At 37.9% G+C, this 26,233-nt stretch overlaps 1 protein-coding gene across 1 annotated transcript in view; it reads right to left on the bottom strand.

The window, feature by feature from the left end:
• The window catches only part of LOC126109611 (uncharacterized), a 53,773-nt gene that overhangs the window by 16,192 nt on the left and 11,348 nt on the right, over nt 1-26,233 (bottom strand). The window contains exons 4-5 of the mRNA XM_049914656.1: nt 21,903-22,028; nt 6,208-6,339 (exon numbers count right to left, since the gene is read on the bottom strand). Coding sequence (XP_049770613.1) covers nt 6,208-6,339; nt 21,903-22,028 — 258 coding nt within the window. The remainder of the gene's footprint in view (nt 1-6,207; nt 6,340-21,902; nt 22,029-26,233) is intronic.

Genomic DNA, 26,233 nt, shown 5'->3' with positions numbered 1-26,233 from the left:
CTCTTCTCCCATCAGTTGTAAGGTAGTTTGTAAACAAACAGTGCATGCACTTCTGTCACGCAGAATGACATTCTAGCTGTGAATCTTTTCGTATTTTATGAACGGATTATAAACTCACTGCATTCCTTCCCTTCTTTTATGTGAAGTCTTATGAACAGAACACAAATTTTTATTTTTTCTAGAGTATTGCCTCTGTGTTTCTCCATTCTCTAACTTTGTTTTAAAAGCTTATGTTATGCCAATTAAGCTCCCCAGATAATCTGACAACCGTAAACTCTAAGAACAGCTGACAGGACACATACTTTTTTTTAACTTTGTCATTTTAGAGGAAAAAATAAGGTTGTAACCGATCCTCAGTTTCAACTGACATGTTATGGTCTTGTCCTTCTGAATTTCTAGTTGTAATTTAAGTTACAGAGAACAGTTTTTTTAATAATTATTCTACCATGTTTGCACAACATTGTGGTTGAGTGACCCTATTGGGAAAAACATTGAATCTGTGTGTTATACTGAGCAGTAGATCTTGCACTTTCTTGGAATGTTTTTATATTTTATCATCTTAGATCATTTGAATTAGTAATTTTTCATCTGTTTCCTGCAAAAGGGATCGAGAATGGTACCATGGTTATAATGAGATAATGAGCAATATTCTTATGTAATATAATGGATATTAATGATTTACCACAACTCTCAAGTACTTTTTCCTTATGTTGTTTTTATAATTGTCATGTAATGAGGTGACACATGTGGATGATTTTATTTTGTGGTTCTGGGAATTAGATAAGAATTTAAAGGAGTACATGTTTTCTATAATTAATGAGTGTAAGTCAAAAATGTATTATGGCTATAAGCCCTTACACTAGGTGCATTCAGTCTACAAATATTTTATATCATACCAGACCCCCATTTTGCAACTGGACAATATTGTGTAATGAGAAATATTGATTATAGCTACCCATTTTGAAAATTATATTATCTGCTGAACAAATCAGTAACCCTTCAAACCACAACGTGGACACATTTCAACCTTGATAATTTTTATTTGCCTTAGTTCTAACTAATTAATTTACATGTAAAACCCAGTGATAAATGTAAGCACTATTATCCCATGAGGTAATTTAAAATGGTTTTTAAATGAATAGATAAATTGTTTCTTTTGCTTTTCTGAAATTTTCACTACTATTTGTCTGCATTGGCCATTTACAATGATGTGGCCAAGTTGAGGTAGGGATAGCTCATCAGATGCTCTGGCTACTTTATACTACAGTTTTTCCCGTTGAAACTACTGAGTAATTTTGACCTATGTGTGATATTTCACTGTCTTTCTCTCTTACTGTGTTTTTGTAAGTATTCCAGTGTGCCATGTTTCAAAGGACTATTGCTCCATGAAGCAATTAAAGATATTTTAACATGAGGAGATAGCATTTTGGAGTTAGAAATTCATTGGTTTCGATGTGTAGCCTTTGCTATCCCCTGATTTCATCCATAATTCCGGTATTTTGTTGGTATAAGTAAAGGTTTTTACTTCTCTATTTGAACACAGGGAGCATAGATAAGGTTTGGGTTATAAGTGTTTTATGGTTTCCCATCTATTCAGCTTGCTAACTGCATTATCGATTTTACTGAAATGTGTTAGTATTTTGAAGCCTGTACAACTTTGTGCAACAACTACCTGCAAAAACAGTCAGACGATCTAGCAAGATTTCACTTATGTTATTAATCTTTTTGAAATGTACTTGATTCAGTTATCACCCAAGTCAGGTATAAATGATTTCAATGGGTTGACTTATTATGTTTTTACCCAAATACTTTGATTATCATAGAATTAAATGTTCTGGAGGGAGGAGGAGGAGATTAGTGTTTAACGTCCCGTCGACAACGAGGTCATTAGAGACGGAGCGCAAGCTCGGGGTAGGGAAGGATGGGGAAGGAAATCGGCCGTGCCCTTTCAAATGAACCATCCCGGCATTTGCCTGGAGCGATTTAGGGAAATCACGGAAAACCTAAATCAGGATGGCCGGAGACGGGATTGAACCGTCGTCCTCCCGAATGCGAGTCCAGTGTGCTAACCACTGCGCCACCTCGCTCGGTAATTAAATGTTCTGTCATGTTGTTGATTCTTTTTATATTTAGGTATTAGTTCCACTAAATAGTAATGAGATTAATATTTGCCAAACATTACAAACAACACCCGGAAACCGTTAAAACATCAATGCTGATTCAGTTCGGCCAATGTCTACTTCCTATGACACTGAGTTTAGCACTGCTACAGTAAGGTAATAATAGATTTTTTCCCTCAAACTAACAGAAACAATATTAGTACATTCCTCTTTTGTGAAGCTTTCTGGCATGATTTTACTTCATTTATTTTAATGATCTGATTATCTGGATAATGGTGATTTCAATTATTACAGGAGCTATTGTATTTCTGCACAAAATTGGAATACTTAATATTTTACCATACTTATCTGATGGAATCTCAAAAACTTGACTAAATGTAAGTCCACTCCCACTTACACTAAATGAAAAAATTTATAACATGTCCCTTCCATAACTTTAAGGCCCCTACTATGGCAGACTGTCTTTCCAGGGAATGACTGACATCCTTTTGTAAACAATGTGAGTCACCATCCCTCTGGAATGGGGAAGAAATTTACAGGGAGGCAGCCAGTCAAGAAATATTTTATGAAATTGATTTAAAAAATTTATTTCAGAGGCTCAGTCAAATTTTTGCAAATTTTCTCTCAGAGCAACTTCTGCTGTGCCTATGTGACACAAGTTGCCTGCCTTTCAGAACTGAGGCAATTCTGTCCAGCTGAAGCTGCTGACAAGATGCCTTCAGCCCTCTGCTGAAAGTGCTAGCAAATTCATCGGTTTTAGCCAATAGTGAGTGTGGGATACAGGTCATGTGTATGGACTCTGGAGGATTCTGCAGTGCAAAATATCCAGACCTCGAGCAGTACAAACGTCTTTCTGGCTCTGCATTCCATGACTGGCCAGTAACATAAGTTAACATCATCCATCTCCCCTTCTGTTGTCCATTCCAATTAGTTGTTTGGCCTCTTAGACTGGCCTAAACCTGGTAACTTCGAACCCTAGGCATGCCCTTTGTATATCATGCACTGAAATAGCTTCTCTTTATTTTCAATGAAGTTCAACTAGTAATGTTGGGCGAGTTCTCTTCTGGATGTGTCTGTGATGGAAGAGATGCACATCTTTTACCTGTAACTGTAATTTGTCAAACTGCAACTGGACTTCAACAACATTAATGTGCAAATAAAGTGTTATAAGCCACTATTAAAATTCATTTCTTCTCTAGCCCCATCAGAACTTAAGCTCAAGTAATGAACTGTTCACTGCCACTTTCAGTTTTGCCAGACTTCAACTGATTTTCTAATGTAAATTTAGTTTGTATCTGTGGACGTTCATAATCTCCTTTACATCAGCATTTAAGTGGAAGCTTACATGCAAAATATAAAACTCACCTGCTCTGATAGTAACTTTGTTATACTTAGCTATACTGAACTGTGGTTTCAGTTCACTTATGAGTAGCTATGAAAGTAGAGATTTCTGACTGTCCAACACAATTTTTCTGTAAATATATTTTTCTATTTGTTTCAATATGTTATCAAGTATCGATCTTACACCATGAAAATTAGTAGTCATAATTTTAAATTATATGATCTGAAATGAACTCTACATTAGATACAATAACTTTCATTCTTGAATGTTGCCTGCAAGCAAAGTATCTTTCTCCACTTATAATTTTATTCATTTTTGCAATCAATAATGAAATCAAGTTTTTAAAATAACAGGAAGCTTCTATTTTTCATAATTTCCAAATTTGCAACCTTTGCCACTAACTATTAGACCTATAAATCTTCACTTAAATAATTATTTTCAGAAAACAAAACAGAAATTGCAACTGCCAAATAATTTCAGTAACAAAAACTACGTTAATACTAATGTGGACTATTTACTGTTCTGAAAGGTTCTGGAACCTGGGTTTGTAACACAAGCAGGGTGTTTCAAAAAGGACTCTACAACATTGAAAATCCATATAAATTAATTCGTAGTATCTTCAGAGGTAACTGTAGTGTCAATTTGTAGGGAAATACATCAAGTTTTGTCTCACATAGTTCGCTGGTGCCAAATCACACTGTAAAGAGTGCTAGCGACAGTTGCATTAAAGATGGCTGCCTTCACTGGACCTGAGCATGCTAGCTGTGTGTTTTGGTTTGAAGAATCAAAGTCGGCGACAACAGTTCAGCGTAATTTCCATACCAAGTGTGCTACAGATCCTCCTAGTAGGCATACAATTTATGAATGGCATAAATGTTTTGTAGAAACAGGGCGCTTGGTAAGATATGGGAAATCATCAGGTCATCCAAGCACATCTGACGACATTGTAGAGCAATTGAGACAACATTTTGTCAACAGCCCTCTGAAACTGACTCGACATGCATCTCCCGGACTGCAAACCCCACATATAACTGTTTGACTTGTGTTGAGAAACCGTTTGCATTTGAAAGTGTTCAGATTGACAATCGTACAAGCAATAAAAGGCACTGATAAAACTGCTAGCAAGAACTTCTGTGCAGATATGGTAAGTCGATTACATGAGAATGAACATTTCTTGGACAAAATCATCTTAAGTGGCAAGGTTAGCTGTAAGATTTGGGGCAGTGAAAATCCACATCAAACATTGCAACATGTTCATGATAGCCCTAAACTGAACTTTTTTATTCATTGAGCAAGAACAAAATGTATGGCTCCTTTTTTTCTGTGAGAGAACCATCAACGATATAGTGTACCTGGATATGTTACAAAAATGTTTGATACCGTAGATCTACGAGGATGACCACAAACGAAATGTTTACTATTTTTAAATGGGGCCTCATCAAGGATATCGTGTTTGTACCTCCTGTGCTGGCTTCTCTACCTGAACTTGAAGCAAGTTTTTACACCACCACTGAGCAAGTTACACCTGTGATGCTACAATGAGTTTGGGAAGAAACTGACTTCCAGGATAACCAACAGAAGTTACATACAACATGTTTAGTTTAAGGTGAAAAAAAACTTGATGTGTTTCCCTACAAAATAACACCAAACCCAGCTCTATATCTTCTTTCAATAAATCTATATGAATTTTTAAAGTTGTGAAGTCCATTTTGAAACACCCTGTATATTAATTCTTTAGCACTCAACGTGTCAGAATTGTATTAGCATATTTAGCATTTGGTTCATGTTGTTCTCACAATCAGCCAGTTTTTCAATGAAGGCCTTCAAACCACACGAAAAAGATACATTTTTTTTATATTTTACATTTGAAAAAGATATGCAGTATTTTGAAAATATGTGTGCTGAATTGTAAGATTAGAATAAACAGCTGATGTGAACTGAAATTATTAATTCTTCAGATACAGTTAATATGCAACACCCAGGATCTCCTTTTATACAATAACACACAGCGGGAGAAGATATCCAACAGCTGTGATGTAGTGGTAGCACCAGTTCCCATCATATCACGAAAATTAAGCACTGCCAGGCTTCGCTAGCACTAGGATGGATGATCGTCTAGGTCTGCCGAGTTCTGTTGGAAAGTGGGATGCACTCAGCTCTTACGAGGCCAATTGAACAGCTACTTGACTGAGAAGTGGTCACACAAGTCATGAAAACTGGCAATGGCAGAGAGAACAGTGTGCTGAACACATGCCCCTCCATATCCACATTCAGTGAAACCTGTCAGCTGAGATGACACAGCAGATGGGCAATACCATTAAGTCTTACAAGGGCTGTGTCGACAGAGTTTAGTTTTTTTTAGAATAGGAGAAGAAACCGAGACACTAATCCACCTTGAAAAGATAAGTACCAATCCTTACTGAAATGAAATGAAACCTACCTTTAACTTAGGAAACAATTGCTACCAAATGAGCACTACGTGGTGATTTTATTATGAAGAAATAATTCAAAGAATTATTGTGGAACATTTAAGGGTGTGTTCTTTACATTGCATAGCATCAACTTCCAGTGTATCCTTTCAGTACAGCAGATATGAGACAGAGGTACATCACAGTGGAAAATGTCAACAGCTCTCTCCTGCATAGGACATCACTATAATTTCGGTTCTGTTTTCTGTTAAATAAGTAAAGCATCAAAGATCTGGACTCTAGCTGCAACAAGCATATTAATATGCTCTATACTCACACACTGCCCAGCAAAATGGTATTTTCCCTTCAAGAAACATTGATTATTGTGACATAAGCTCAGCGGCACATTTGGTTCTATTACATGTACGAGCACAGTTCTTTGGGTTTCTGTTCTTATCATGTACTTCATCTGAAAGAGAAAGTGTTTTGTCTCTTTAAAAAGCAGTAACTGTTTAAAAATGAATGTAAAGTACCAGAAAACAAACTATTAACATGCAATTTATCTAACAAACAGTATTTTAACAATGAAAACAATCAATTACTGATAAAATTATTTAATTGGATAGATAAAAAATCTACCACCAAGCAGCGGCAGATCACACACATAAAAGACTGTTGTGACTGGCAAGCTTACAGAGTCAGTGGCTCTTTCTCCAGGCAGAAGGGCTGAAGGGGAAGGAAGAAGGCTGAAGGAAAAGGACTGGAGAGGTCTAAGAAAAGGTAAGTCTCCCCTGAGCCACAGTTCTGGGTGACTTTCCCAAAATCTACCCCTTTTCCTAGACCTCTCCAGTCCTTTTCCTTCTTCCTTCCCCTTCAACCCTTCTGCCTGAAGGAGGAGCCAGTGGCCCCAAAAGCTTGCCAATCACAACAACCTTTTGTGTGTGTGTGTGTGTGTGTGTGTGTGTGTGTGTGTGTGTGTTTTCTGCCATCGCTTGGTGAGTAGATTTTTTATCTATCCAATTAAACGAACAGTATTTTACGTTATATACTGCTGTTCAGAACTGAGAGTCAGAGTCCTACATTGTTATTTGATAAAATAAACTGTAAACCCAGCTTGAGTGGAAACTAACGTGGTCAGCTCAATCTCTAATGTCCATGCATGATCGAGCGGCCAGTGTGCAATGACCAATATTCATTCAAAATGCTGGGTGAGTTCATTTGTTTGTTTGGAAGAGGAGGCTGACATTGTATGCCCCCTTTCCAAAAGTTAACGGAGTGCAGCACTAATAGAATTGAGGCACATGCCTTTCTCAAACAATTTTACAAAAATCTATTTGGTAAGAAATTTTCTTTTTTGCGTTACTTATAGCTTTAATATGTCAATATGATGATGTGCTATTCATTAATGGTCATAGTTATTGCATTGTTTGCATTTAAGTAAGATACTGCACAAAATTGGAAGAAGTTTGCAATGAAAAGTAGCAGTCACTATGATTTTGCATTTGGTGCATATTACACTGATTGGGAAAAAAAATTGTAACACCAAGAACAAACTGCGGGACATAAACAAAAGTTGGTAGGCGTGTTTCTATATCTGAATAATGATTTTTATACAAATTTTACACCAGTCACATAAGAGTGGCACTATTGGCACTACAATGAGAATATAAAACAGGTTTGCTTTAAATACACACAGCAACAGTTGTGAGCATTAGTTACCTTCGAGACCGGATGTTGCAAGATGATGTTAGACAAGAATGCCTTTACGGTGACAAAAGATGTCATTATCGACACCTCACTGAATTTGAATGAGGACATGTAACAGGACTACGTGAAGCTGAATGTTCTTCTGCGATACTACAGAAAGAGTTGGCAGGACTGCAGCCACTGTACACAATTGCTGGCAGCAGTGGTCACTAGAATGTACAGCCACGAGGAGACTGGACTATGGAATGCCAACCTGGCACTACCTAGAGATAAGACCACTGTGTTCAGTGTATGGCTCTAGTACACTGTATTGCATCAGTAGCAGCAATTTGAGCTGAACTCAGCAACACAGTGACACAACAAACTGTTACAATCAGTTACTTCAAGGACAGCTTTGCACCAGTTGCCCTATAACGAGTATTCCACTGGCCCCAAACCACTGCCACTTGTGACTTCGGTGAGAGCTCATTATAGGGCAGGGTGGAAGTCTATTATGTTTTCTGATGAAAGCTGATTCTGCCTCGGTATCAGTGATGGTCGTGTGTTGGTTAGGAGGAGGCCAGTTGAGGGCCTGCAACCAACCTGCCTGCATGCTAGACACACTGGATCTATTTCTGGTGTTACATTCTCAGGAGCGATTTTGTAAGAGGAGCACTCTTGTAGTTATCCCATGCACCCCGACTGCAAATCTGTACATAAAATAATAATAATAATAATAGGAATAGATAATACAAATATTAAAGAAGAACTAAAAGAAAAATATAGACAAAGACTAACAAAAACACTGAAAACAGAATTGACAGCAAGAAACAAGACAAAAGCTATAAATACTTATGCTATACCAATATTGACCTATTCATTTGGAGTAGTGAAATGGAGCAACACAGAACTAGAAGCACTCAATACACTTACACGATCACAAGGCCACAAATATAGAATACATCACATACATTCAGCAACAGAAAGACTCACATTAAGCAGAAAGGAAGGAGGAAGGGGATTTATCGACATAAAAAATCTACATTATGGACAGGTAGACAATTTAAGAAACTCTTTACAGAACGAGCAGAAACTAGCAAAATACACAAAGCAATCACTCATATAAATACATCAGCTACACCATTGCAATTTCATAACCACTTCTACAGCCCTTTAGATCACATAACATCAACAGATACAAAGAAAGTAAATTGGAAAAAGTAAACACTACATGGCAAGAACCCATATCATCTAACACAGCCACACATTGATCAAGATGCATCCACCACATGGCTAAGAAAAGGCAATATATACAGTGAGACGGAAGCATTCATGATTGCAATACAGGATCAAACAATAAACACCAGATATTACAGCAAGCATATTATTAAAGATCCCAATACCACAACAGATAAATGCAGACTTTGCAAACAACAAATAGAAACAGTAGATCAAATCACAAGTGGATGTACAATAGTAGCAAATACAGAATACACCAGAAGACATGACAATGTAGCAAAAATAATACATCAACAACTTGCCATACAACATAAACTAATAAAACAACACGTTCCCACATACAAGAATGCACCACAAAATCTACTGGAGAATGATGAATACAAATTATACTGGAACAGAACCATTATAACAGATAAAACAACACCACATAACAAACCTGACATCATACTCACCAATAAAAAGAAGAAATTAACACAACTTATCGAAATATCCATACCCAATACAACAAATATACAGAAGAAAATGAGAAAAAATTGAAAAATACATCCAACTGGTTGAGGAAGTCAAGGACATGTGGCATCAGGACAAAGTTGACATTATACCAATTATACTATCAACTACAGGAGTCATACCACACAATATCCACCAGTACATCAACCCAATACAGCTACATCCAAACGTATATATACAACTACAGAAATCTGTAATTATTGATACATGTTCAATTACCCGAAAGTTCCTAAATGCACTGTAACATATACCGTACAGTTAAAAGGAAGTCACGCTTGATCAAGGTCCGCGTCACTTTCCATTTTTAACCAGACGTAACGTCTGAGAAACGAAAGACATAATAATAATCATCATCATCATCCGGGGGTGTTTTCCAATAGGATAACACATGCTCACAGACCACTGTTGTAATTCAACATGCTCTACTGAGTGTCAACATGTCACTTTGGCCTCGATCTCCAGTCAAGCACAAATGGATCATCATCGGACGACAACTCTATTGTCATCCACAACCAGGATTAACCGTGCCTGTATTGACTGACCAAGTGCAATAGGCATGGAACTCTATCCTACAAACCGACACCTGGCACCTGTACAAGTACAATGCATGCACATTTCCATGCTTGCATTCAACATTCTGGCAGTAGCACCAATTGTTAATGTACCAGCATTTCACATTTGCAATAGCTTATCTCACACTTACATTAACCTGTGATCTTGCAATGTTAATCAGTTAAATATATTTCCACGACAACTGCATTCCTGAAATTTCATTACTCTACACTAATTATACTTTGGTGTTGTGATTTTTTGTCTGTTCCAGGTACATAATATGTTACTGTGTACGAAATTTAGCTAACATATTGAATTTTGCTTTAAACTTGGGTGTAAGTCTATATCACCAATCTTGAGTAAATTGGAGCTCACTCGTTTGTGACTGAGGGCACCAGCGATAAAGCGGAATGAAATACCCACTACATTCCTCATATTTCGTAAGCGGTTTGAGATACTGAAATGAGATTTTGCAAACGACAGTAAACCAAGAGAAGATCATTTTGTCATATGGTTATCCAGCTTCATTATCTACCGTGTTATTACACTAACTATTGATAGCTGCTGAAACAAAACATGCTGTGGGTTTTGGAACAACATAAGTGGAGACATTACTCACCCATTTTGTGCCAAGGATGTGCTTTTTCGTAACATACTGACCTTAATCGTCCTCTGTTCCTCAGTTAATAAACCACTATTTAATAATTCTCTCACAATTGCATTCACACAGCTTGTTAGTGAGGTGACATTGTGTAAACTCCATTGCGTTTTGGCAAAAGAAGCAAATTTTACCACAGCAAAGGTAGGTTTTACTCTACATTTGCCGCTCATGATGCTTCTCTGAAAGTTACAAACGGTTAACAAGTTGCATTTTCAATGCAATTCTTTCAGTGCAATTCTTTGTAAATACTAACCAAAGCAGAGGGGACAGTAGATATTTTTGTGTGGTTACCATACAAGTATGGGTGTGGAGAGCTTCCACTTAATATTTACAAAAAATATGAGATTAGACTTCAGTTTACAACGGCACTTCTTTTCCAGCGCTCGGCATTTCACCTACAGCACGGTGACGGTCTGCCCGCATCTCCCACCACTACCACTCTCCCCATGCTTGCCCTGCTGATTGCACATCCACTGGCCCAGCCCAATTATCCTACATGCACTCCACAATCTCACAATACAGTTCAAAGTGTGCACATCGTTACATGATAGAGTAAGCACAGAAAGTTACCACAGAAAATGTCTTTACAGGCAGTTGCAATAGCCAGCTGTTAGTGTCATTAATTTTTTTTAATGAGAATGAGAAAGATATGACAGTGCTGATGGAATGTGCAAGCAAAATGTTAGAGTTGAGCTAATAGACGGAGTGCAAATTAGGGAAGGAGAGACATGATGTCGAACACAGGTGGATTTGTTAATCTACCCAAAAGAAGAGAAAATGAAGTGCACACAACAAAAATATCATTGATGATATAGAGATATGGGGTATTACAATGTAATTTCTTCTACATTGTGAATTATACAAAGAAATACGAAACTTTTGTGAAAATGTTCAGCTCTTATTGCACACAACTGACCTTCAAGGAGATGCAGAGGGAGGAGTACTTATACCTATGAGATTTCGTTTTAAAAGGTGCCAGAAAGAAAAGAAAATCTTTGTGTTACCTGGATGGTATAGTTTCAAAAAAGGCATAGTATCAGGTTGGTCCATAAATCTGTAGCGTTTCTGTCTTGTGTTGGTATTTCAGTTGCTATGGGTTTATTTATTGACTGTCATCATTTATTTGTAGTTCACTGTTGCTCTTTCAGTTTAAATATTGTTATTGTGTTATTTAGAGAGTGAGTGGAGTGGTGGACACTAGAAAATGAAGTGCCAAGGGGAGATATTGGGACATTTTAAACATTCTCTTGTTTGAGTTCAACAGAGAGGTGACAGCCAGCAGAGGTAGCCCCAAAACATTGTGCCATGTATGACGATAATGCCACTGGACAGAGCATGGAAAGAAAACGGTTTTCTCCTTTAAAGACAATTGGTTTGACATTAGCGACTTTCCACATTTAAGTAGACCTTCAGGATTTTATGAAGATAGTTAAAATGCTTTAACCCACAATTATGTATGTTAAGTGTACTCAAGAACTGGTAAATGTGATGAACTGTGAGCATTCCACTATGCCCAATCCAGCAATGTGGAAGTTCGTCATTTACGTAGCAATGAACATCAATGTTCCAATGAGGGGGTGCCTTATCTTGTTGAAGAATGAAATTCTCAGAATCAACACTCAGTTGTGGAAATAATACCAAATCACAGCTACAACATGTCAAGGTAAGAGGTACCCATCACAGTCTTCTCGTAGAAGAACAACAGGCCATACATCTTTTTCTGTCCATTGCACGGGAAACCTTAACATTTGGCAAATCTCGTTCATGTACCACACTTTCATGAGGATTTTCAGTGCTTCTCCTTCTCACGTTGTGGCAATTAAGTTTTCCAAATAAATGGAATGTTATTTCTTCACCATGTATCAGGTTGGAGGCCAAACGTTTCTACAAATCTACGAATGTTTCTTGCATTGTGATGCAAAATTGGAGACATTGATCACAATTTTCCACTTTCGATTGTTGCATGAGTTACAGACAGTATGATTTAAAATGTAGCAAAATCTTCCATACAGTGTGCTGCAGTATTCCAAATTGTAGCTCCTGTGAGCTGTTCATTTTTTTGGGCTGCATATCAAACTTTCCCTCATCCTCTCTACAGTTGCAGCAGGCAACTTCGTCGACTGGTACTTTTCTGTTTACAGGGACAATTGGAGTCCCTAAATTGCCAATGTCAATGCACAACATTCTGTTTACCGTATTTACTCGAATCTAAGCCGCACCTGAAAAATGAGACTCGAAATAAAGGAGAAAAAAATTTCCCGAATCTAAGCCGCACCTGAAATTTGAGACTCGAAATTCAAGGGGAGAGAAAAGTTTTAGGCCGCACCTCCAAATCGAAACGAAGTTGGTCCATTGTAATATGAGACACAATTTAGGTCGAATGAATGACGATACAGCTTCTGTAGTTTGGTTCGCGTCGTAAGCTTAGCAGTTAAGCTTTACCACATAGCCATTGCTATGCGTCAGGCGCTCCGTCCGTATTTATACGGGCACCCTTCCTTTTTCACGTGCTTCGTCTGGTTTGAATCGATTGCTTATTTTGCTTTGATCTGATAAATGCCGTTTTCTTTGTTATAGGTGTTTGCGTCACTCTTAAAGCTGAAAATGCATTACTGCACTGTGTCATGCATTGTTTGTCGCATTCTGATAGTGCATGTTTACGGCCTGTCGCGGCACGCGGCATGGCTTGCTTTTGTACGCGCTACCGCCGCGTACAATTTAAAAAAAAAAAAAAAAAAAAAAAAAAGAGGAATCGTCTCATTAGCGAAACAATGGCAAGAGACTGCTATTTGTTGTTACTTACACTGCTGCTTTCTTTGATAATGATCAACAAGAATCAAATAATAGACTGCGTATGATAGAACATGTTCTGAACGAGAGTTAGGCGAAAATTTTTCTCCGTTTGAAAATCTTTGCGGCCGCTTCTTTATTACATCAAATTCTGCACAGAAATTAGAGTCATCTTAGATTTAAAAATCTAGTCACTTGCCGTGCTTCCTTTCTCACTGTAAGAATAATACGAATATAAACATGACACGATATGTATATTCTTCCGCGTTTGCTGTTGTCTCACTCTAGTTTCGTAGTTTATTAGGCAGACAGGATTTAAATGAGATAGCAGCAAACACGAAAGAATACATGGCAAAATGTTTATATTCGTATTATTCTTATGGTGAAGAGAATACTGTATGTGATTCATATTTCATCAGGTTCCTATTAGCAACCATCTCTTCTCACAGATAGGAAAAAATTCAGAACGTAGAGTTGGCCATATTGACAAACATCCCAAACAGTCTTGCCAATCAGATTTTCGTAATACACTGAAATTGTGCTACATTCGAAAATGAACAGTACGGAATTTGTATTTACTTCGTTGGATAATGTATGAAAATGCAGTGGTCGAAACTCGCGGCGGAGAAAATAAGCTCGTCTTCCACTTTTTTTTTTTAAATTTATTTACTGACGCAGAGGTTTTGGCGCCAGTATTTATCTTTGTGCCTACAACGCATGCCTGCATAGCGCTACATATATTCGACGGCAGAAGTTAGTTGTGGCGGCACGTACCAACATTTTTCATAACTTCCGCTTGCTTTGCACTCGATTCTAAGCCGCAGGCGGTTTTTTGGATTACGAAAACTGGAAAAAAAGTGCGGCTTAGATTCCAGTAAATACGGTATGTGGCGGTTCTTTTCCATAATTCCTTCTGAATCCACGCTGCACTGTCACAACAGATAACACATTTCACATATTCCAACACAAAAAATCTATTATTGCTTTGTCACCATTTTGTGAGGCACTGTACACATAACACCAACTGGTGGGCACAATGCAATCCCAGTGAGTTAGCAGTCTATTCATGCATTAGTCATATTTGCATTTGGAAAACAAAGAGCTTTGAAAATGAATGAATCAATCATAATGGCTTGCATTTCTTTTGGATAAAGCCATTCCACATTAGTTACTTATGTTTGCTGTGGCCCTCAGTCCAAGGACTGGTTTGGTTAAGCTCTCCATGCTACAGCCCAATTAAAATTACTTGACAGCTGAAGTCTTGCTGCCACAGTGTTGCCACATCTGCTGCCAGCTGTCACTCAGTTATAGGCAACATACAAACATTGCGGATCAGTACACAAATACTGTTAAGAGTAACATGGAGCAATGCTGGCAGCAACTGCCTCGAGGTATGACAGAACTTGGACCTGTCAACAGCTGATTGGTTTTAAGTGACCAATACCTGAACTGAGAAGAACAACATCTTTTGTAGCCCTCAATTTAAACTTGTGTCCTAACCTAACCCAACCTTGTGATGCACAATATATCCAAGAAAATGACGATCAACAAACTGCAGCAAAACTAAACTCATGAGCATTTTGTTCATGATGTTTAAGGCTAACCACTATGAGCAAACTCAAGACACATAAACTCCAGTTTCACCAGTAAAAGCAAATTGTAATTTCTCGCTGTCATTGGTTACCTGAAACTACCCTCACAGTGGATACATAGGGTGCCACATTATCAACCGGTGAGCAGTACCGGTTGGCACTTGATTGCAGATGATAGGCGACACAAGCAGATTCCAGATGATACAGAGAAAAATAAGAGCAAATAAAAAAGTCAATTCGATGATGAAAATGATGCAACAAAGTACCACAAATAAGAAATTACATTTAAATTAATTAATTGAATAAACATAATAATCAAAGTCTTTTGACTGTATTTTTAAAAATAAAATATTTTGCTGCACTTTACAAGATTTGAACTTCTGACCTTGGACATGTAAGGTTTATATGCTAACCAATAAATTGTTCCATGTAGGGCCCAGTCACAGTGATTAGTTGCAGCCTTCAAAAACTTGGTGTCATTTTACGTTGTACAAAGCTTTTCTAATGCAAGCTGATATCTGTGGTTATAATATGTGCATATGTGATGCTGAGTTGTGTCTTGTGAGGAAAGATCCTGTAGCATTTGGTTAGTGCTGTGTATGAAATGAAAGGGCCAAATCCAGGATTTGGGATCCAAAACAAAGCCGGACAAGAAATTGTGAGTGAACTACCAGTTGTGGCAATTTAGCAACAATGAACAGTTTGGGCATGACACTGAATGCTCTGATTAGACGAAATCAGTTACAACGGACTATAGTCTATCCCGTGTAAGCCTCTTCATCCCTGCACAACTGTTGCCACCTACATCCATTTGAACCTTCTTATGGTGTTTGAGCTTTGGTCTCCCTCAAGAATTCTTGCCTCCACACTTCAACCGGCCCCTTCTTTACGTCAGATTGAACTATTTACTTCTTTCTTCCCTTATTCAATTGCAGTACCTCCAATTCATTATTTGATCCATCCATCTGATCTTCAATATTTTTCTGTAGCTTCACATTTCAAAAACTTCTATTCTGTTCTCGTCTGAACTGTTCAAATGCAGTGGTGGCTAGTGATCACATGCCAATGTCCTACAGCACACTGTCCCACACTATAATATTCCACTTCTCTTCAAATGCATGCTGGTATCCAAATAAAATGCATGAAAACATGTTTTGTACCGCTGTCCCTGCAATAATTAGAAACAGATGTCAAGTGTTAAAAGGACAGTCAACCACATCACGATCAACCCAGAGAAGGGAATCAGTGTGATGTCATCCCTACTGGCACTGACATTGCTCACAGCATCAGATCAGTATTTTTCGTTGACCAGTGCATGTAAAGTATTGTGCAAGCGATATTAGAGGAGCAATTTTCACAATGGTACCGTGGGCAAGTCACCTAGACCACAGACTGTCAATTCGTCAGCTGAGGTTTAAACCATACTGGTACCAGTATCCCCACCCCCTTTGCTATCTATGTTAAACTATTAATTATTGTTAAACTATTAATTATATCTATATTCCACACTGAGAGTGACATTGTTGCCGTTATACTGCTCGCCCAATGCTGCTACCTGTGTTGAGATGGTTTTCCAGTTGCAAAAAAATACTTATTATCTTATTTTAAGAAAACATTAGGTGAAAAAAAATGTTAATTTTTGCACATCTTGCATAAGTAAAATCATATATTCAATTTAGTTACAACTAGCTGAGCGTCTGCTGATTCACTCGCATTGACTGTATAGCCTGCATAGAATTTTTTTTTTTTTTTTTCCTTTAATCAAATTTTTTGTTATTCACAAATTGCAACACCTTCTAAGCTTTTCACACTAATGAAGGCTATAGAAGCAGGGTCCTTTCCAAATTTACTTCTGACCAAAAAGTGATTCTGGTAGTTGGAGTCCAAGGTTTTTATTAATTAGGCTTCCCATGTTCTTGTGGAAATATTTCCACTGAAACTTTCACCCCCTCCCCAACAAATATTATCTTATATCGAACCATGAACTGAAATACCAGTTTTCATGGATTTAACTTTAAAAATTCTTATTATTATTTTATTAAAGATTTTCATCCCCTATTTTACCCCCTGAGCAGGTAAATTTCCAAACACACTGAGATACGTAATTTATTTTTTTCCCCTACAAGGGAAGTCAAATACCAGTTTTCACAGACGTAGCTTTAAAAATGCTTTAGTAGTTCTTTAACAATGATTTATTTTCAAAAAAACTATTACCCACTAGTTTGCCCCTTCATGGTTCAATTTCCAAACATACTGAACATGTGTTCTTCTAATTTGTGACTAAGAAAGCAAAATCGGTATTCATAGTTCTAGCTTCAAACTTGCCTTAATAGTGACATACTTTCAAAAAGCTTTTCATACCCTAATACACCTCCTTAGGAGTGAAATTTGGAACATATCCTTCTTGAACAATGCCTTCAATGTGAGATCCACATTACTCTCCAAATTTCAAGTTTTTCTCCTCAGTGGTTTCAGTGGGGCGACGATGAGTCAGTGAACCAGTCACGCCCTATTTCACCCCCTTAGGGGTTGAATATCCAAAAACAGTGAAACACATGTTTTCATTTCTAACTGAAAAACCAAAGAGCAACATTCAAAGGTTTAGCTTTAAAATGCGTTTGCAATGAAATATGTTCATAAAATGTTTCACCCCTATTTCACCTCCTTAGAGACTGAATTACAAAAAACAATGACATGCATATTTTTTTTTTATTTCTAACAGATAAGTTGAATACAAATGTTCATAGCTTCAGCTTCATAATGAATATGTGCATAATGAAGTATTTCCCTAAAAACTTTCCTATTTTACCCTCTTAGGTGCTAAATTTCCAAAAACGCTGAAATATGTATTTTTCATTTGTAACTGAGAAGTCAAATACCAATGTTCATGGATGAAGCTTTAAAAATACTTTAACAGTTCTTTAATAATGATATATTTTCAAAAAAACTTTCACCCAATATTCCATCATCATAAGGGTTAAATTTCCAAACAAATGCTGAAACACATATTTCTTTATTTCTGACCAAGAAACCAAATACCAATTTTCGTAAGTCTAGCTTCAAAATTGCCTAAATAGTGACATATTTTTAAAAAAATCCTCATCTGCTATTACACCCTCTAAGGAATGGAATATCAAATCACTTCTTAAACAATGCCTGCAGTATAAGATCACACCCTCCGCAAATTGAAAGTTTCTGTCCTTAGTGGTTTTGGCTGGATGACGATGAGTCAGTCAGTGAGGCAGTCACTTGGGATATTGCCTTTTATATAGAGAAATTATTATCCTTGTAAGTGAAATGGCTATAGGCGACCATTGTAACACAATGATAAAACTTTGCACGTGCCGCCATTACCCACATAGCAAAACTTACTACTTGCAGTATCTCATTTTCTAATCTTATTCTTTTAGGATTGCCTGATTTAGTTTTACATTTTATTACCCTTGTGTTACCGTTATTGATGTCCGTCTTATAACCTCTTTTCCAGATGCTATCTGTCCCATTCAACTGCTCTTCCAAGTCCTTTGCCATATGAGAGAATTACAGTGTCACTGGCAAACTTCAAATCTTTTATTTCTTCTTCGTGAGCTTTACCTCCCTTTCCCAATTTCTCCTCAGTTTTCTTTACTGATTGGCCAACGTCTCACTCCCTTCTCAAATAACGCAGCCATTTCACATCATTTGACTCTTACAACTGTAGTTTGGTTTCGGTACAACTTGTGAATTACCTTTCACACATTGTATTTTGCTCCTGCTTTCTTCCACAAGTACACTCACTTTTTACTTTATCCATGTACCTTTCATTCATTGTGAATGTTTTGGTGTAGCAGCCCCATTCTTGTACAATTATTCTTGTCATCAGGCAATGACTATGTCTACTTGGAAACTAAGAGGGCATAAGCTGTTTTCAAAGTAGAAGATCCCTTACGACTTTTGTCAATAAAAGGTACATGGGTGAAGAAAAAGGGCTTACGATGTTTAGGAAATATGGAGAACCACAGAGAAATCAGCCAGAACCATGTGTCACGGTAGACTTGGCAGGTGGGATGATAAGGCAAAACTGTCTTGTCTGTTGGGGACTGCACCAGATGAGATCTGAAAACCTGAGAGCTTATACACTGAAGATAGTGTAATATGTAAGACAGAAATGACTGACAAAACATTGTGCAAGAGTTTGCAAGAGTAAAAGCTAAGTACCAACAATGTAAGGCAAAGATAGATTGCTAATTACTGTGAAGATGACTTGCTAAGTTGCAGACAGGCAGAATTAAAATACACTTAAAGATCAGCTTTCAGCCACAGCTTTCATTAGAAAAATAAAGAGAAACACACACCATTCATTTGCTCAGGCAAGCACACCTCACGTACACACAACCATCAACTCCAGCAGCTCGACCAGAATGCAACTGACATGTGGAAATGGAGGCAGCAACCTGGAAGAGGTGGGGAGGGGGAAGGCATAGTAGTGTACAGGTAGGGGGAGAGAAGTATGTTGCCTGGCAGTGTGTGCAGGGACTAGACTGCCAACAGGCGCAGTGTTGTGAGTGTGTGAGGCAGGGAGGTGAGGCAAATGCAGCAAAAAAAGGAAAGAGTGGGGAAAGAGAGGCAGACGGCTGCACATGAAGAGGGTGCGAGATGAGAATAGAGAGGAGGTGATGTAGGACTGTGGGGTTGGAATTACTGTAGGTTGAAGCCAGGATAGTTTCAGGAGTGGATAACATGTTGTAAGGATAACTCCCATCTGTGCAGTTCAGAAAAGCTGATGGAGCAGTGGAGGATCCAAATGGCTCAGGTAGTGAAGCAGCCACTGAAATCGAACATATCATGTTCAGCTGCATGTTATGCCACAGGGTGGTCCACTTTGCTCTCCAGCAAAGTTTGACAGTGGCCGTTCATCCTGGTGTACAGCTGATGGTTAGCCATAACAATATAAAAAGCTGTGCAATGATTGCAGCAGAGCAGGTATATGATGTGGCTGCTTTCTCAGGTGGTCTGATCTCTGATGGGGTAGGATAAGCCTGTGACAGGAGTGGAATAGGAAGTGCAGGGTGGATGGATTGGGTAGGTCTTGCACTTGGACCTTCCCCAGGCATATGGTTCTTGTGGCAAGGCGTTGGGATTGGCAGCAGCATAGGGATGGACCAGGATGTTATAGAGATTGAGTGGGTAACAGAACACCATTTTAGGAAGAGGGGGAAGGATCCCGGGTAGGATGTCCCTTATTTCCAGGACTCTCCCCACACCCTGCACCCAACTGTTTCTATGCTCTCTGTCTTATCATCTCCTCCCCATTCTCATCTCCCATCCTCTTTGTTTGCCACCCTCTGCCCATGCACCCACCAATCTTTCTCCCCCCTCTCCTTTTCGGTCCTTTTTTTCCCCATCTCCCTGCCCCACAACCACCTAACGCTGCACCTGTTGGCAGCCTAGTCCCCACACACTGTGCCAGACTGTGCTCCTCCCTTCCATCACACATGCACTGCTATCCCATCTCCCTCCCCACCCCCTCCAGATTGATTCCACATGACAATTGCATTCTGGTACGAGCTACCGGAGTTGACCATCACGTTTACATGAGATTTGCTTGCTTATACCTACGAACTGTGTGTTTCTCTCTCTTTTTCTGATGAAGGCTGTGGCCAAAAGCTAATGTGTAAGTGTCTTTTAATTGTGCCTTACTTTCCTTACTTTTTTGGTATTCCAACCTGGAGGTTTCCTTGTTGGAAAGCTAAGTATGTTATACATGATAAGAGGTTGTGGGGCAGGGAAAAATAGACAAGCAAGAAAATAAAAGATACAGAAAACTAAAAGAGTGAAAAAAGGAATAGCTACTGAGAAGAAATGCTGAGTCTGAAGAGACTGAAGTAAATTAAGGCCAAGCGGTGAGAAAAGAAATGTTGTAATGCCAGTTCCCGCCTGCAGAGTTCAAAGAAACTAGAGGGGAGGATGGGGGGGCCGAAGCATCTGGATTGCATGTATGGTGAAACAGGCACCAAGGTGACAACTATGTGTTACCTGTCCAATTTGAATTAGAACCACTCATGTAATCAAAGATGTCACAAATTTGTGTTTCTTGAACTCTGGTATTGTAAATATTTATGTACTGGGTAAAATTCTGTATTTTAAAAGATTATAGAATTGTAAATACTTATGCATTATTTACCAGTATGTGTATATTGTGTAAGCTGTTATATGTAATTGCAGTATAAGTTACTGTATTTGTGTATTGTCTACATTGTAAGCATAATTATATTATGTATGGTATACATAGATCTACATACCTGTACAAAAGGTAATTTATGAGACCAATAAAAAATCATGATCATGGAAGACACACAACTTTTCAAAGAAAATTCTCTTACACAGGCTTATAAAACAAGACAAAAGAACAAACTACGTATTGCCTTGTTTGAAAATGCCAAATATTACATAGCTTTGAAGCTTAGCAATAATACAGAGTCCTAGCTCAAAGACTACAGACTAGACACTATGGAAGTAAACACAAAAATACTTAAAATGCAAATATTTTTACATTGTGGAAGATTTTATAAATGACGAAAACAAGTAGTAAATACTAAAACTTTTTACAACGTAATCTCTCTGATTATACATGTTCTCTTTTAATGCATACATGAGTTCTTTTTACCTGCACCAATATTCATAAACTAAAGAAGCAAACACTGAAAAATACAAAAAAAGAAAATTTTATTACAGCGTGAAAATTTTAAGCAAGAAGAAGGCATGTAACACATATTTAGTTTTTTTGTGTTGTAATCAATGTTTATGTCTCAAAGAAATACTTCATCAACTACAGAACCACCAATAAAGTTCTACTTCAGAATTAATGGAGAAGAACATTACTCCATCTCCAGGCACTTGGCAAGTCATTTTTCACTAAGCATGTTACAAATATTTTCAGTTCATTTGCCACTTTCATAAAAATATCATTTGTCTAACACCAAATTTCTGCAGGTCCTGAATCCATAAAGTATGCTTACTTACACAATCTGCTTCTGAATGCAGTGTGCCTTTATATATGCATTCTTCGTTCTCACATAATGTCAGTGACTCTCTAGGGAAATAGAGCGTCCCTACAGGCATTCTTCTAAGCACTGCAACAAACTCATTCTGAAATGAGAAAGAGTGGTTGAAGGATTAAAACAATGTATAAAAACTACAACTCGAGTAGACTCCAATATAACAGCAATAACACAAGGTAATAAAAAGTAACATACAATCTGCATCATTACTTGAACTTTAGTATAGAATTCTGTATCCTGAATTTAAAAGTTTCAGCATGTTCTCAAAAACATAAGAAAGAAATTACTTAAACATAAATAATCTTAAGTAAAATAAAACCATTTAAATTCCCCAGTAACTTACCTCAATCTCTAGGTTCTTAGAAAGTATTATCACAGCTAGTATTGCAATGTGTAAAGTACAGATACGATATCTCCAATCAATCCTTGACAAAAGGGTGAACAGCTTCTGTTATTGTTTTATCCTTACTTGCCACACTTCTATGGAGTGATGTGCTTGACACGCTGGGGTTGATTGCATCCCATCAACAATTGTTACAACAAAGAAGCTATTGAATATGTTTATTTGAAATTTTTTCACCTGCTCAAAAGCTTACTTTTTGAAATTATATGGGCCATACAACCAGTAAATAAGAATAAAAAATTCAGATATCAAAAAAATTGAAAAACATTACTTTATTTTAAAAAAATCACAATCTCTTTATGTCTGTGTACAAATGGTTGAAGCTTTAACAGAGTTTGCTCAAGACAGAGTACTACAATAAAAAAATAGTTCATTACTGAACTACCTCAAAAAGATATTTATTTTGGAAAAAAAGAAGGAATACAATGAAAAAGTTTTAATTTCATTATCAAAATAAAAATTTTGCAAACAGTTGTGGTTAGAAAACACAGAAAAACATGTTCAGAATAATGAAATCAAAGAATTTTCAATCAAATTGATATATTTTTAATGTACACACTTATCACATATAACTATTTTTGTCCACTTCAAGTAATCCTCGAATGTACATCATCAACTTTGCAGATTATACACCATCGAATTATTTTAATATTATTTATTGTACAAAAAGCAGACACGATACAACATCTCATTCTCGGCCATCCCATTGGTCTCTTTCCTGCAGTTTCTCCATCCATTACAGCCTTTACTACCGTGTTCTCCCCTCTTTTCCTCACATGTCCATAACATCTTAGTGTCTTAATTTTCACACTCACCACGACATCAGGCAGTGTGTATAATTGTTGGCATTCTAATTTTTCCTTATTCTCCACTGTTCATTTTCTTTCACTGGTCCATATATTTTTCTCAGTACTTTATTTTCAAAAGTGATGAGATTTTTTTCTGTTTTCTTTGTCAGGGTCCATGTCTCACTTGCATAGAACACTACTGGCTTGGTGATGGTCTCATATATTCTTATTTTTGCCTGCCTAGATAGTAACTTCAATCTTATGATGATGTGCAGAGCTCCTAGACATCCCCCCCCCCCCCCCCCCAAGCTTGAATTCTCGTTACTATCTCTTGTTCTATAAGGTTTTGTTGGTTGATGTTGACACCAAGGTACATGAATGTGTCCATCTTCTGTATTGCTAGACTTCTGATTGTCAGATGGTGTGGTCCTAAATAAGCTCTTCTTCCTACTACCATTAACTTTGTTTTACTTTCATTTATACTTAGGCCTAATTTCTTAGCTTCTTCCATTAGCATAGTCCCCATTTCCTCCAGGTCTTCCATGACCTTTCCTATCAGCACAATATCATCCGCAAAAGCCAGGACATTTATCTTTTTTCCTATTAAGTTTTAGGAAATATTTTCCGAAAGCAACTGTGAGGAGCATAGACTTACGTGTGTTACGGCACTGAATAGTAAAGAGTAGGAAATTAGAAATTTTTATCAAAACTCCCACTGGCGAAATCCAGTCATACCTGAGACAGAGGTGAAGCAGGAAGTGAGCCAGTATGTTGCCAAGTGGGTTAGATTGACTACACATTACAACACTGTCTACTGAGTGAGGACACACATTCAGCAGAAAGGACACTGCAACAAAAAACCAAAAGAAGTGAGACAAATATATTCATTAGCTCATTAAGACATGGTGCAAGAAACTCTTTTTTTCTTAAACAAGAGCACTGTAGTGAGGAACTGACACAGCAGTTAACAGCCTGCCAAGTGATATAGGAGAATCAGGAAGATACAAGTGGTCATTAAAAACTGAGCCTCGCATCATAGCCTCATGCTAGCTCTCTTTAAATACTCTACCATTCCAGCTCTCATCACGAGTGGATAATTTGGATCAGTGGCATTCACAGTAATAGAACTCAATTACATGATTACGATATTTTAGTGAATCTACCTTGTGAACTCCATGCCACTCACCACTTACAAATCTACTGATGGAGAAACTGATTGTCTTAAAACACCACATCGCACGGTGCCGCCAGCACTGAAGTTCAGTGTCAAAGATGGTAGCAGTGCCTCTCGGAGTCCACATTCCCATTCAACACCCAAGGCACCTTCAGGTGCTGAAACCTACCAGGCTGTAGGGAGGAGATCAACCGACCACATGACTGCCGACACCAGTCATCGAGGATGGGTCATGAAGGGTCATTGTAGAATTCGGAGTGGGAATGAGAACACTCCAGCAGAAAGTGCAAGATCACTCTGTGCTGGGCAATGGCCACCCCCACTCATCGGCAACCCGCCACGGCACTAGGGTTGCTGACATCTTCTCTTAGGCATACAACTGCTGAGGTGACTAGATGGACATCAGCTAACATGCAGCGAGACTCATTCAGAAGAAAGGCAACTTGTAAACTATTGTGAATAAATAACTGAACGGTAATAATGTTTTACTACCACTGAAGACACTTCACAGGTTCCCAGCATCTATCCTGTCTTCATGCAGAGGTATCTCCGCAAGGCCCCTCTTATATAGAATGAAAATGTATTAATAAACAGCTTAAACATGAAGACAGCAGCGGCGCTACAAAAACACAGGGTGTGGCAGAAACAGACTGTTTTAATTAGCCTCTAAAAGTGAAATGATATTATTGGCAACACTGAATGCTTGTAATAAACTAACAGAAAAAAAATCAGTACATCCTTGTAGAGGTTTCCAAATCACTCAAGTTTTATTGTTGCAACAGTGCGTATGGAGTACATAAAATTATTACATTTACAGATCAAGAATACGAGCAGTTGTGAGGTACCAGGCACTGAACCATGCTGGAACACCCACATTAGTACACGGTGTACCCTTCATGGGTGGCAATGCATCCAGTCGAGGGTACAGATACTGTTCTGGGATGCATTACTCCATATTTACTTGACCTGTTCATGTAGTTCTGTATGTGTTGGTGAGTCACACAACTCACTTCTCATTCTATCATATCCCAAACATTTTCCACTGGAGACAAGTCTGGAAACCATCTTAGTCAGGGGAGCAGCTGCAAGTCTTGCACAGCACATAAGAGTTTCACAGTCAGTGCATGGCCAAGCATGTTGAAACAACAGATCACCTTCCTGCTGTAAGAATGGCAAAAAAAGAGGTCTAACAACATTCCGCATATACCAAGCACTCTAGGGCCTCTTGTCAAGAGCAACACAAAAGAAACAAACTAAGAAGATATAAGTGGACAAATGTATCTGTATCACCAAAAGCTATTTACGAAATAGTATGGAGAAAGTGAACTGATATGTTCTGGATAAGTAAAGAAATTTGAAAACAATCCACAGTTCTACAGTTTTTGGCTAACAAATACATCAACTGAAATCTAATTCATGTGTTCCGAAAATAATGTTGACGTGTGTATGAAAACATTTTTTTTTTTCAACTAAAATGTAAACAATTTTCAGTGGGTTCAGAGAAGAAGACTTTTTGGTGGGTTTGGTGAAGAAGATTTTGAATCCTGATAATGGCAGTGATGCAGTAGAAGGTGAGCAATGCTGCAGGGGTATCGCGGTATGCCAAACTGCAGTCTTTGAATCACTTCTTTTGAGACATCAATTTTGCCAGGCATTGTTTTTGTGGTATAAGGCTAGTACTAACTGTGTAAGGTCTAGCTGAGTAAATGGTGAACAAAAGAAAGCAGTATATTTGCATTATATGCCATTATTCACAAAGGACATGGCCACAGAGGCTTCCGACTACCTACGAGCCTTGTTGCAGCAAATTAAGACTCTAAACACTAAGATAGAGTCCACAAAGGAAGAATCAACTAATACAGTGGAAACATTAAGCAACATTCTTAGAGTCAACTAAGAAAGAATGAACTAATACAGTAGAAACTAAG

The sequence above is a fragment of the Schistocerca cancellata genome, chromosome 12 (genome assembly GCF_023864275.1).
Source record: "Schistocerca cancellata isolate TAMUIC-IGC-003103 chromosome 12, iqSchCanc2.1, whole genome shotgun sequence".
Taxonomy (NCBI): Eukaryota; Metazoa; Arthropoda; class Insecta; order Orthoptera; family Acrididae; genus Schistocerca; species Schistocerca cancellata.
The sequence above is the reverse complement of the archived record's forward strand: the minus strand, read 5'-3'. Positions and strand labels throughout refer to the sequence as shown.